General features: G+C 46.2%; 1 protein-coding gene across 6 annotated transcripts in view; it reads left to right on the top strand.

Annotated features, from left to right (window-relative positions):
* Nucleotides 1–1387: 1387 nt before the first annotated feature.
* UACA (uveal autoantigen with coiled-coil domains and ankyrin repeats) overlaps nt 1388–13809 on the top strand; it is a 47437-nt gene continuing 35015 nt past the window's right edge. For all 6 annotated transcript variants that reach the window (XR_009758926.1, XM_061594939.1, XM_061594940.1 and 3 more), the window contains exon 1: nt 1388–1673. Coding sequence is in view for 5 of the 6 variants with exons in the window: in XM_061594939.1 (XP_061450923.1) it covers nt 1602–1673 (72 nt within the window). In the remaining variant the exon portion in view is untranslated. The remainder of the gene's footprint in view (nt 1674–13809) is intronic.

Raw genomic sequence — 13809 nt, forward strand, 5'->3', positions numbered from 1 at the left:
TTTGCCGTGATGGCTCTACATCTCATAAAGGATTCCCCTCCCCACCCACCGCCACCCTCCCCACCGCCAGCAGATTCTCCTCTCGTTCCCAAATTGCATGTGCCTGCATTTGCAAGCACATGTCCATGAGGACCTGCCAGCCTGTGTACAGAGCCTTGTGGCAACGGAATGGGATGCTTAAAGCTTCAGTGTGACAGACGGGCCCTTTGTCAGGTTATAAGCTGTTCCCGTGGGTCTTGTCTCATTTTGCTAATGGTTTAAATGTTTTAATTTCAGCTCCAGATGTGGCGATAGTTCTTCTAAACCAGGCTTTCCCTACCAGCTGCCCTTCAGGTGTTTTAGACTCCAACACTCACCAGCCCCAGCCAGCATGGGCAGTCCCTCTCACTTGTCAGAAGGTGGCCATGGAGGTGGAGACGCTGGTGGGGAAACTGACCAGGCAGAAGGGGGCTAGAAGAGCGTGAGGTCTTTGCTTCTTGTCCACATGTGCCTTGGTGCCTTGTGCAAGGAGAGACGCATAGCTGTCATGTGGCAGCACATGGCCAGGGCTGGATTGGGTTGTGGGGTGCCCTGGATCATTTGGACGTGGCTGGGCGGCACTGCTCGGAGCCTTCCGTGTGTGGCAGATGTGGGTGTGCTGTTGGGGAGCAGAGCCCTTGTGGCTGGGGGGGGGCAACGTTTCTGGGTGTGCTGTGGTGGCTGTGCTTGTGAGTGTGGCCGCTGTTGACTGCTGCTGGCTGGGCAGAGGAGTGTGGCTGCAGAGGCCTGGCGGTGGGTAGCTGCTGCCCGGGGAGGCAGCAGGGAGCCGAGGGCGATGCTCCTGTCCGTTCATGCAGCCCTCCCAGAATTGCATTTGCATCAAAAGGAGGGCGTCGCTCCCTCCCTGTGAAGGACGTGTCCCAGGTGTACCGTGCAGGGGCATTTCGCCCATAGACCGGGGGGGGGGGAGAGACGGGAGCTGGGAGCACGCGCGCGCGGAGTCTCCTCCCAGCGGCCGACAGACGCCGGTGGGGGTGCTTGTGCAGCAGAACCCCCCCTCCCGTCCTCTCCCCTTCCCTTTTCAAGGGTCGTTTCCCGGAGGCGCCTCCGCATATCGTTTAGGGGGCAAATGCGAACTTGGGCTGCGCGACGCCCCTGCAAGGTAGTCATCCAGACACTCCCCCTCCCCGCAGGCGTGGCTTCAGCAGACCAAAGCGAGCGAGCGCCTCATATGTCCTCGGAACGGTCCCGAGCCAGGCGTATGTGTGTGGGTGCCCTACAGGCCGCGCAGCCGCAATACACCCGCTCGTACCCCGAGCGGCTCCTTCCGCCGCGTCCTTTTTAAACCCCAGTAGCCGGCCCCGCCCCTCTCCGGTCCCAGGTGCGCCTCAGGAGCCGCGAACCGAAGGAGGCCAAGGAAGTCCCGCCCTCGCCGCCGGGCCCGCCTCCTCACTGGCTGCAGTGAGGGCCCGGACACGTCCCATTGGCCAGCGCGGTGGAGGGGCGGGGCAGCAGAGGCTGAGGCGGTCGAAGGCAGGAGGAGCGGAGGACGGGCCGCCGGCGCCGAGCGTCCTCCCGGCCAGTCCCGTACAGCGAGGGGTGGCAGCGGCAGCATCACCGTCATGAAGAGCCTCAAGTCCCGCCTGAGGAAGCAGGAAGTGGCGGTGGCGGGAGGCGGCGGCAGCCTCGGGGGGGTGAGTGAGAGTGAGGGGGAGGGGCAGCCTGGGGGGGCTCGCAGGGAGAGGCGCTGGGGGGGCTTCTTGATGCGGGGGGAGTGGAACAGAGTGCGGGGGAAGGGGGTTCTGTGAGAACCACAAATAGGGGATGTGGGGGGGGAGACTAGGACCAGCAAGGTTGTGCTCTTCCTTTGGGCCCCCACCCCTCAGCTCTTGCTTGAACGTCTTGTTAGCCAACCCCCCCCCCATTTTGGGTGGTGCTGGTGGTGGGGCTTGAAGAACCTTCCTTGAGCTCCAAATCCTCGAAAGCCTGAGGTTGGGAAGTTTTCCTCCCCTAATTCACTTGCCACGGATTTCTCTCTCTCTCTTTCTGTGGCTCTAGTTGCGCTTTCTTTCCACTTTCCCTGTGTTGAGAAGGTCTCCCTGGCAGAGTGGTCCTCTGTGCTCGCTGAGCAAAGCTGAAACGGGGACACCTAGGAAGTTCTCTGGGAGCAAAACAAGTTGGAACTCTCTGTGCGTGGTGTTTGAAAATAAGTTCGCCTGGCAAGCGGTTCAGTCATTCTTGCACGGAAGTACAGCAGAAGTTTTTCCCGGATCAAACGTCTCCCCATGAAAGCACAGAAGTGGGTTGTTCAATTCCACGTCACATTTGTGCATGTGAAAATTCTGTCTTAAACGAACATTTATTTATCATGCAGTCACAAACACATTAAAATGGTCTTAGTGAAGTTTGACGTGACTTCATAAAAAATGAAGAATTCTTGTATTCCAGCCCAAAGTTCCTGTGGTTTGAAATAAGTCCCGTTGTTTCCAACCAGGCAAACTTCCAACTATATATATTTGGGACAGCAGCCCTAAATGTAATGTATGTAAATGTACTGCCTTCAAGTTGATTCCAACTTACGGCGACCCTATGAATAGGGTTTTCATGAGGCTGAGAGGCAGTGACTGGCCCAGGGTCACCCAGTGTGCTTCATGGCTGTGTGGGGATTCGAACTCTGGTCTCCCAGGTCGTAGTCCAACACCTTAACCACTACACCACACAGCATCCCTAGGACAGCAAATTCTGCTTCCTTTGAAGGTACTTGTGAAGGTTTTTTTTTAAAGATAGAAATTATTTATTTCTCTAGTCAAACTTTTTTCTGTGGACCTCTTGAAGAATTACTGGGGGGTCTCAACAGTAAGTTGCAGACCACTTAATAAAGTTTTTTGTTCTATAATCAAAGCACATAACTTTTTTTTTAATAACCATACTCTTGCTTTTCTAATGTGATTGTTATACTCTTCTTGTAAACAATGCTCAGTGAAGTCAGGTATAATGTTTGCCAGCTTTAATCTCAGTTCAGTTTCAGCATTCTGCTTCTGTTTCAAGGATGTACTCAAGGATGGCAAAATCACAAAACAAAGAATAAAGCATAGTTATTCTTTACTGTTCTGCAACCTTTTCATGGACCACCTACAGGAAGCTTACAATCCACTGGTGGTCTGCTGTCCACAGTTTGAAAACCTCTGCTGTTTGATCCACAGGCCTGAATCCACTCGCATGCATATTATTTCTCATTAACATATGTGAGAGGTGTAGCAGGGCAGACCTCAAGTACTGGGATGTCAGAGTACAGCTGTGGTGTGCCTGTAAAGGACTCTGGTTGTCATCAGTGTGACAAGATTCTGCGGTGGTATAGAATCGTAGAGTTGGAAAGGATCTATAAGATCATCAAGTCCAACTCCCTGCTCTATGTAGGAATCCAAGTTAAAGCATACCCGACAGGTGGCTGTCCAGCTGCCTCTTGAATTCCACCAGTGATGGAGAGCCCACCACCTCCCTAGGTCATGGGTTCCATTGTCGTACCGTAGGAAGTTTTTCCTGATGTTGAGCTGAAATCTGGATTCCTATAACTTGAGCCCATTATTCTGTGTGATGCACTCTGGGATGATCAAGAAGGCAACCTTTCATGTACTTGAAGAGTGCTGTCATATCTTTCCTAAGTCGTCTCTTCTCAAGGCTAAACATGCCCAGTTCTTTCAGTCTTTCCTCATAGGGCTTTGTTTCCATTTCCCTGATCATCCTTGTTGCCCTCCTCTTAGTATGTACTTGACAAACTACATACTAAGCTAGTCATCTGTAATTTGATGTCTGGGGAAACCGCACTCTTATCAAAAGGGAGGTGCATCATTGTGAATTCCTGTGGAAAGAGCTTGAGGGCATTTGTGTTGGAGGCTGAGACTTCAGTGCTGAACAATGTACTTGAACCCTTTCAGTGTGTTTCCTTGAGTTGCTTGACAGTCTATCATTATTCTCACATCTTTCATAAGTTTGGAGCGCACCTGTTTTCCTGATACTCTTCTCTCTACCCCCACCCCCCACCCCGGCAGTATTTTCAGTTAGCTTTTGGTGATGGTTGTCAAGCACCTGTAGTATCCTGTGTTTGGTGTCGGTCTTTGTTACTAAGATCTCCCAAACTGTTGGTAGCCTTTCAACAGTCCTCTGAAAGGCCACTTTCATACGTCATTGGATGTGCTTGATGCTGCCGAGGCTTCAGGACCTGCTGTTGTCATGGGGCAACTTTGTAGCTCTACAACTTGCTTCCTGTGAGGCATTGCGCAAGTCAGTGTATAACTTCAATTCTTCTCTTCTTCTACTGCCCTTTTTTTTAAAAAAAAAAGTGGGCATAGAGCAACCTCTCCCACTGGACAAAGTCGATAAAGCATTTCTCATGCAAAAGGTGCTATATGGAAAGAATGAAAGGTATGAAAACAGAACAAAGTAGTGACTCTGTGCTAAAAGGTGTTTGTGATCAGAACATGTTCCTGCTTGTGTTACAGATTGTTAACATACAGGGGACAAGGTGGTACTGGGATCCTTTAACACTGGGCTGGCTTTGTGAGCTGTGAGAGCAGCAAGAGAGCTGGACATACGCTGTCCTTCTGGCTCAAAGTGTTTTTAAATTAAGTCTTTTGCATGCTCATACAAAGTTAAAATGAGGTACAAAAGCATAGCGAGCTCCATACTGAGGCAAAAAGGAAATGTCCATCAAATCATTGTCAAAGCAAAAGAAATTCACATGGCATGACACTTATGCACCCTTGACCAAATCCCTTTACGGAAGGTGATGAATGGCTTTTTGTTGAAATAAATGATCTGACTTTTAGAGAGGATCAGTAAATATGCTGAAGGTGACCAAAACAGTGTTTCTTCCTCAAACATTCTACATATGTTTTATTCCAAAGTACGTATGTGTGCGCTCACACTTATATTCACATTTGATTTTGCAGGGCTTTTATTTCAGTATGGAACCTGCTTGAACTGTTCTTGAGGCTTTTTCGACATATTCAGACGCACTGAACTGTAGCTAGCATGGACTTCAAATGGGGGAGATCTCCCTCGCTCATTATTAGCTTACCTGACCACCAGGGCTGTGGAGTCGGTACGCCAAACCTTCGACTCTGACTCTATTTTTCTACTGTCTGACTCCGACTCCATGCAAAATTGCTTCCAACCCCACAGCCCTGGAAAGCGCTGTAAATGTCTTTTTAAATTGGAAGCTCTCATAGGAGCATTTTTATCGCTGCCTGAATATGCGCTGATGTTGGCATCACAGCATTTGTCTTCATCTGGGTCCTGTGTCATACACTGACACACAAAATGTTTTCCATCTTGAGTTATCGTGAAATGCTCAACTACAGCTGACTTCATGGGAAGCTTCTTTGACATTTTGAATTTATATTTTTAAAAATTTGACAATCAAAATTTATTTTGACGTCGGAGTCGGTACATTTCTTCCGACTCCACCCAAAATTGCTTCCGACTCCACGACTCCAACTCCACAGCCCTGCTGACCACTTACATCTGTCATATGTGGTATATCAGCTGGTTTGAAAGAACCAATTCTTATTTACAAAAGCTCATTTGCCTGGAAATAATTGTTACTTGCCAAAGGCATCCAGTCAGGTAATGAAATGCAAGCCTATGTTGTAGACATACAGCCTGTACTGTGAAATTTGGTGAAATCTCAGTATTCTTTTTTCAAATAAAATCTCCAATTTTGATTGAAATGATAAAATCAAGAGTTGTGAAGGAGGGAGATTTCTTGAGGTGTTTGTGCAACACTTTTTTGTGCATCTACATATTTCAAGGATGAGGTTATGTTAGGGTTGTGGCTATCGTGTTTGTGAGAGATCATGATCTTGTGTAGGAGGTAAAGTGAGAAGATGAGATGTGTAGGATGTGCTTGGGTCTTGCTGCACTACAAAAGCAATTTCCTTATTTCAAAACATAACTCCCTGGGCTCCTACTGGGAGGAAGGGCTGGATATACATCTAATAAATAAATAAACTCAAGCAACTCTTGCTTTCAGCCTACTTTTGAATTTGGAATAGGCTGCAAAGTCAGGTGACTTACAACACCCATGTAGACTTCCCTCAGAGGAAGGTGGGCAGGGAAAAATTAGGAATTGGCATATAAAATATATATGGTTGTAACTCTTACTTGATGAAGGTTAATGATTGATTTTTGAGATTTATGTTGGCAGAATTCAAAGCTTTGCTCATTGAGACGGACACTTGAAATCTGCATGCATTCATGATAGAGAAAGATGGAAGTGATGTGATTTAGGAGAGAGATGGGGAACACAGAAAGCATCTTCTGAGAACAAATTTGGAGGAGGATTGATTCCTCTTAGAGCTTGCTGACAAACATGAGAAATGTGGCTTCACCGCAATCAGAGTTAGCAATATCTAGCTGCACCCTAAAGTTAACTTTTCTGACAGTTGCTGAACTTTGGTCCAAAGGCAGGAGCATTTCTTCCTGGGCAGTTTTCTAACTGCCGCTGGATTTTGCCCCATGAATTGTATCTTGTGGAAAAAAATACGTTTAGAGAATGTTTCTGTATGAGTCCCCCCCCCTCCACCCCAAAAGCAAAATCTGTTGCAGCCTTTACACATCAGTGGAGGTATGGAGGGTCCCTTCCCATCTGTGTGAGCTTTCCATCTCATTGGTCAGATTTTGGCAACTGCATGATGTCATCTCTGCTGTACCTGGAGTTTATACTGGAGTATGTTAGTTTTTGTTAGGAAAGCTGAGGCAATGTGTCTGTAGCCATAGCAGATGTGGGAAATTCTGTTACTACTGGCTTCTTTTGAAACCAAGATCCTCCCTGTTAACTTTTCTAGGTTCCTTCAATTTAAAAGTAGCCTTCATATTTGCTGGCATGCCAGATATGTGAACTTGCATGTATACTGTGATTTCTCTGCAAAAAAATCCTGTTGCTGTAAAGCTGATAGGATATAGAACATGATATAAATGTAATATAACTCAGGGTGGGCAGTTTAGGTTTGTCAGATTTACTATTTGTCTTTGGCTACAACCCCAAGGTCTACCAACCAGAGCCGTCAGGAAAAGGCGTACAATTGGCATGAAAGAACAGGGTGCCTTTCACAGAAAACTCTACTCCTGGTTAGCTCTCTTCATTTTGGCACTCTCTTTTTGGCGGAAAAGGCCATTTTGTTGTTGCTGCTGTTATACAATTGGGAGTCAGAAACCCATGCTGATCTATTGCAACCCCCCCCCCGAGATCTGCTTTCTGCTCACCCCGATGTTACTTCTTTATTAGGTTTATAGTAATGCTGGTCACAGTTCTGTTTTCAATGTGAATATTTCTCCAGAGCAGTCAGTGCCTGTGAGGCTGAACTGGGGCACATGGTTATCAGCATGTTAAGCAGGCAGCTTCCTTGCTTTGTTCTTTCTTTGGATTCAACAAACAGCTTTGTGGAGACTGCTGACCCTTAATGTGATCAAATGGAAGGGGAAAGTAGCTCTTTTCTTGAGAGCAAATCACAGGCTGAACATCTGATACCGGCTGTGCAGGCAATGCTCGCTTTCCTGGAAAGTGTTTTCTTAGGGTTACCCCTTTGTTGCCACCCTGGCATGCTCTGCACGATTAGCAGATGCTAATAAATGCAGATGCAGTAAAACCTCCAGCGGGTGTGCGGTTTATACCTTCCGGGAAGAGAGGAATAGTTAAGGTGGAGTTACTGAGGGAACTGCTTGCTTTGAGGACCAGATCCTTCACATGTTTGGGATACTGTTTGTAACATCTGATATTGTTTTTTAATTTAACAAAATGCCTTTTGCTGCTGTGATATAAGCCTATTCAATGTGCTACCAATAGTTATCAAAATGAAATATGCAGATTCTTGCTTTCAATAAAATGGCATTAGATGTCTACGAAGAAGGGGCTATACTGCCTCTGAGTAGTGTTTGTTCCATTTATATTGATTCTTTTTGCATGGTCATTCACTGGTTAATAAATTCTGCCTGTATTGCCCATTGTGGTGGTTAGAAGGGTGTGTTCTGCCTCATCCCTACCTCAATAGCTTTTCATTTTATTGGCTCTGCTGCTGTTTGTACAATTTTTAAAAAGTGGTGCCTGGGCCTGTGACGCATTTGCTGGAGTTCAGCTAGCGTGTCCTTTTTAAAAAGTTTTTAAAATGTTTTTAATGCTGTTTTGTCTTAATGTATTTTAGGATTTGTTTTTATGATGTTTTAAAGTGTTTTTAGTGCCTTGTTTGCCACCCTGGGCTCCTGCTGGGAGGAAGGGCGGGATACAAATTATATAAATAAATAAATAATAAACTTGATGAGAAACCTGGACAGGAAGCTTCTGGAAGACCTGCGTAAAAAAGTGAGATGGAAATAGAACATCCCAGGTGCTTTAAAACAGGTGCCTGACACATTCAGACTGAATCTTGTAGCCAGTCATGGTAAGGTTCTGTTCACCTTGAAATGTTTGGCTCAGTCTGTATGAGGGAAGGACGGATCCATCTAATTTTGGTTCATGGCAGTTTGGCCTCTTGTTAATTTTACTTGCGTCTCTTCTATCCCATTGGTTATGAACTTTTTAGAAGGCATGAGTTTCCACCACCCAGAATTTGCATGTTGGAAGCTGCAGATCATGTGAGTTAGCTCTGGATTGAGGAACACCCCTCCTCCCTAGAATTCCTCAAGCAGCCTTAGTCTGTACCGCCCATGGGAATATGGAGTTTTTGCGGATATGGGTGGGAAATGAGTTGCTGTTGGCTGGGCCAATTATCTTCTCTGCCAAACTGCACAGCTATTATCTTCATGATGATAATGGCCTACCTTGTTTCAAACTCAGGTGTATTCTTGCACCAGACAGATCAGTGGTAGCTTCCCTGCAGAGTCCAGTGATTGCATTAGAAGATAATGTTGGATCTGTAGCTTTGCTGGAAAGAACTGAGGAAGCCTCCAGATAAAGTGAAATTGTTAAAGCCAGATTGTAGATTCCTTATTGGAATCTCAATGGTGTATTGCAATTGCATATTACTATACTGTGTTTTTTTCAGAGAGTTGCTATCAGGCTTCGGAATTACTTTAGCAGCTTGCCATTCAGAAGCAAACCTTACTCGACTATTCACTGGTGTTTTTTCCTTCTTCATATAGGGAGTGGATGTTTATGCAAATTTATCTGGGGAGAAAAATGTGTACCTTGAGTGAAATGTTGTTAGTGGTAAATGAGTTAAGACTTGTCTGTATTAATTACAGGGTGGAGGGTTAATCTAAAACCGGCTGTTTTCCAGTTCTGTAGCACACTGTCAAGTCACCATCCCACTATGGGAGGAGCCACAGTCCAGTGGTGGAGTATGTGCTTTGCCTACAGAAGGTCCCAGGTTCAGTCCCCAACATCTGTAGCAGTCTTTGCCGACCTGATGCCTTCCAGATGTTTTGGACAGCTATGACTTGCACATCCATGCTGGCTAGGACTGACAGAAGTTGTAATCCAAAACATCTGGAGGGCACCACGTTGGGTCAGGCTGATCTACAGTGAAAAGCAGCCTCAGGTAGCAGAGTTGGAAAGACCTTCTTCTGCCTGAGAGCCAGGCTAGTCAGGGGAGGCCACAGAGGCCTTGATGTGCCAGTGTCCTGACTGTCTAAGGCACCTGTCTATGCTCACTGGAGAGCTGCAGCCTGAGGACTGCAATTCTTTGTTCTGCCCTTGCCCTACATTCAAGTTTTCCTGACTCTTGAGTGAAGCTTGTGATTTGGATAGGTTGCATTAGTATTCCAGCATGTGCAAATCTGTCAGCTAAGCTCTCTTGGCTTTGTTCTGAAAAGGATATTTCTGTTTTGTATTTTCATTTTATAATCAGAAATGACAATGCATGTCCTGCAAGCATGAGTGATGGCATGTAAACATCAGCTGGATTTAATTTTGTTTGTCCCTCAGACTATGTGTAAGATTAAGTGTGTGTCTGCCTGTGGATGTGGGGGGGGGTCTCTTTCTTTGCAAACAGATCATAAACTTCAAACATGCAAACTTGCATTTAAAACACCTGACTCTCTTTTCTTGTGGGTAGAGAAGGAGTGTGTGAAAGTATTCCCTGTCATCGTTCCTGGGTGTTTCCTTGGAATTCCTTCTGCCCACAAGAAGCCATCTCTTGTTGACTTAAAAACATTCTCATAATGAATGACAGACTGTCCTTATTTGCAAAACACACTCTTTATGAGCTGAGCAATTAAACTGAAGAAGCTGCCCAGCTAATTGAGAAGCAGCCGGCTGGTCCTCCCACTCATAACAGGAAGGTCACTCTCCTATGATGTTTTAATCTATTTGGAATGCTCTCCTCCTCTGGCTGGTTAGGGTGAATGTAGCCCTGATGACAATAAAAAAGCAGTTCTCCAGATAGTTTTCCAAAGGGACCCACCTATGTTGGATAAGGCAGGCTGGTGTTTAAAGAAAAACCTCTCTTCGTTTCATTCTCAGGATCTGATGCCTATTTTTCCAGAGGTGTAAGGAAATTTTCCTCAAGGCTTGATTGACTAGTGACCCTTTTCCTTTCTTTTTCCCTTTTTGTTTTCAGTTGTAGAGTTTTACTTATTTGAACTATTCTGGGTTTGTCTGCTTTGCAAACACTTCAGTACGGTGTAGCTTGTTCAGTTACCTAGGGAGGTGGTGGGCTTTCCATCACTGGAGGCATTCAAGAGGCAGCTGGACAGGCACCTGTCAGGTATGCTTTAATTTGGATTCCTGCATTGAGCAAGGGGTTGGACTTGATGGCCTTATTAGGCCCCTTCCAATTCTATGATCTCCATTTGTGGCACAGACTAGGACTACATATGTTCATCTTGTCAATGGGGATGGCTTATGAAGGATCATTTCATGGGGCTGCAAGGGATTTGACAAATTGACCTTGGCTGCCACTGAGCCAATGACCTCCCCACTCCACCAGTCTACCCCGAAAGCCACGGGATTGAGGGTAGAATGGGTGGACTTGTTTCTTGTTAAAGAGCCAAATTGTGCCTAGATTCAGGGCAGGGTTGTAGCTCAATGGTCGGGCATCCATGTTGCATGCAGAAGGTCCCAGGTTCAGTTCCCTGACAGCATCTCCAGGTAGGGCTGGGAGTGAACGTTTGTCTGAAACCCCAGAGAGCCGCTGCCAGTCGGTGTAGACAGGACTGAGCTAGGTGGACCAATCGTCTGATTCAGTAGAAGGCAGCTTCCTATGTATATTCTCCTCATAGTGGTCAACGAGAAAAGGCTTTTTATTTTTGTGACAAATGTTGGTGTCTAATAGGTTGTTTGATAGCATTAAAACAATTTATCAGCACAAAGGAGGTAATCCAGTACTGTATATGAGAGGAAAACCCACAGGGGAAGGGTCAGTGGTAATGCATCTGCCTTGCGTGCAGAAGGTTCCCTCTCTGGCCTCTTCATGTAGGGCTGGGAAAGACCCCAGGCAGAAATCTGGAGAGCAGCTGCCAGTCCATGTGAATAATTCTGAGCTAGATGGATCAGTGGTCTGACTCGGTCCAAGGCAGCTTCCTCTGGTCCTAGGTTGGGGACGTCCCCCTAGGAAGGCCTGTGACCAGCAGTAGGAGGCATTTTTTCCTGGAAATCATGGCTGTTAGTGTTCGTGGTACAAAGAAATGTGTCTGCATTGAGGGCTGGAGTGTGTTTCTTTATGGCTTCCAGAATATGGTAAAGATGGGGTGCCATCTACTGAGTCGCTCACTTTGACAGATACCATATTTTAAAAGAAAGGCTACTGTGTAGATGGAAACGTGTGCCTGTGTGTGTGTTGCCAGGAGAACTGCTAGCATTGCCCCTAATACTACAAGCCTGGGCCATCAGGCCGGAAGAAACAAAAGGATATTGGCATTTATTGCAAATTTCCAAATCTCTCTTGTACCACCAAATTAAAAACATTGGAATTATGTGCTTCAAAATGCATGGAATCATTCCAGTCAGTCTCTATGAACTCCTAATCTTGAATTGAATGCTGACATTTGTCAATGTTGCTAGTTCTGTTGTCAGTGTGAAATGTTACTGAATGAAGTGTGTTATGCTCTCAAATTTCGCAGTCCGTACCTACTCAGTCCCCACTATCTGCCAAAAATAAATAAATATGTAAGCATTACACTGCAGATCATAGTACCAAAGACACGTGGTACTGCAGATGGTAACGTTTCTGCCCCCCACCTGCACACCGCTTTCATCACCCGCCTCAGTAAGTAGGCAAGGTGGCAGCATTAGCCTGGCTGGGGAGTGGTATGGGGGCAGCCAGCTGACCGGCACACAGCCTCAGGCATGCTGCACGGTGGCGGCAGCCTGGGCGGGAGACTGGTGTGCTGCCTAGGTGTGCTGTGCTGCACAGCAGCAGTGTTTGACCAGGGCAGCTGCAGCAGAGCAGGTTGCCTGGGGTGTGGCTGGGGTTGGGGTGTGGTGAGGCCCTAACCAGACCCCAGACCTGCTTAGCTTCAGCAAGGTGGTGGCCTTGTGTGCCAGGCTGAATCCTGTGAAGTAGCCATGTAACATGTTGAAGATTTGGGTGTGATTTGTTTATATGACTACCCTGACAGGTTCCATTGTGAGCCCTAGAATATCCATGCTTCAGTTATTTCTGGGTCATGTTGCTCAGCTCTGCTAGTAGGGGGAGTTGACTCAGGATTTTATTGCGTTTTGATGATGTATATGTTGCTAGCCTAGCTTTTGGGGTGTGTTAGAAAGGCACAATAGAAATAAGTTTTGATAAAATGGAATCTGAATTTGGGGAGGTGGTGCTTACATTTGCAGAGCTGTTGAAAAGAATAAGCTTTAGGGCACTAGGCCATTGAAGAAAAGGTTAGCACATTGCTGTATCCACCCTTGTTTAGTTGGTTGCGCTCCCTTGGAATGCCTCTTTTATCTGTTACCAGTTTAATCATCCTGGCCTTGTAAAGACTGTTGACTCCTTGGCCCAGGATTGGGGGGATCTGATCTCCCCTACACAAACTCTGAAAGCTATTCTGCTACAAAAACTTAATTAGTTGTGGAATTCACAGGGTAGTGACCGGAAGAAAGCATTTACAGCACAGAAGTACAATTTGTATCTTGTAGACAAGTCCCTGGAGTAATCTGGGAGTGAGCCACAATTCTTCTGTTCATAGATGCTTCATTCAAAGGAGATTCTATTCAGAGCCTCCAGCATCAGATGAGTTCTAGGCAAGTTCTGGTGCACGGGCACAGTTTTGGATAGAACCCCATGAGCCAAAACTTGATGCGGAAGTCTGATCTCATCCTAGGAACAACGTAGTGGTGAGGCATAAGTGCCTCCACTTAAGCCACAATTCCAGAAGAGTATATTAAAACACTGGTGTGACTTCCTTGCATTAGCAGATTGTCTTCCTTACTTCCTTTGCTGCTCTTTGTGACCTAAGAGACGCACGGTTCCATTAGAACTGGAGCAGAGGCAGCGCTCAGCGTTTGTTTAAAGAATAATTATTGTGACACAAAAATAGCAAGAAATTTCTATTTCCAATCATGTAAGAGAACCACAGCAGCTATCTTCAAGTAGTTCCATTCAATTGGCAGGTGTGCATCTAGTATTGGTGCTACCTCTTGCTGTGTTGGGGCTTTTGCCTACAGGGAAGGTCTCTTGTTGCTTTTGCTGCAGGCCAGAGGTTTCGACTTGATTAGGTATGCAGAGCTGAAGAGATGATGCTTCTGCAGTCCTATCCTTCTCATTTGGCATTCAGTAATAACCACCTTCTCTCATTGGGCATGAGTCATTAATTGCAAGATATTATTTTACAAGTGAGGTTGGTGAGTCTTGTAAGGCAGATGTTATTGCTTTGTTCAGGTTGAGAGCATATGCTCAG

This window comes from Rhineura floridana, chromosome 14, assembly GCF_030035675.1.
Source record: "Rhineura floridana isolate rRhiFlo1 chromosome 14, rRhiFlo1.hap2, whole genome shotgun sequence".
Lineage (NCBI taxonomy): Eukaryota > Metazoa > Chordata > Lepidosauria > Squamata > Rhineuridae > Rhineura > Rhineura floridana.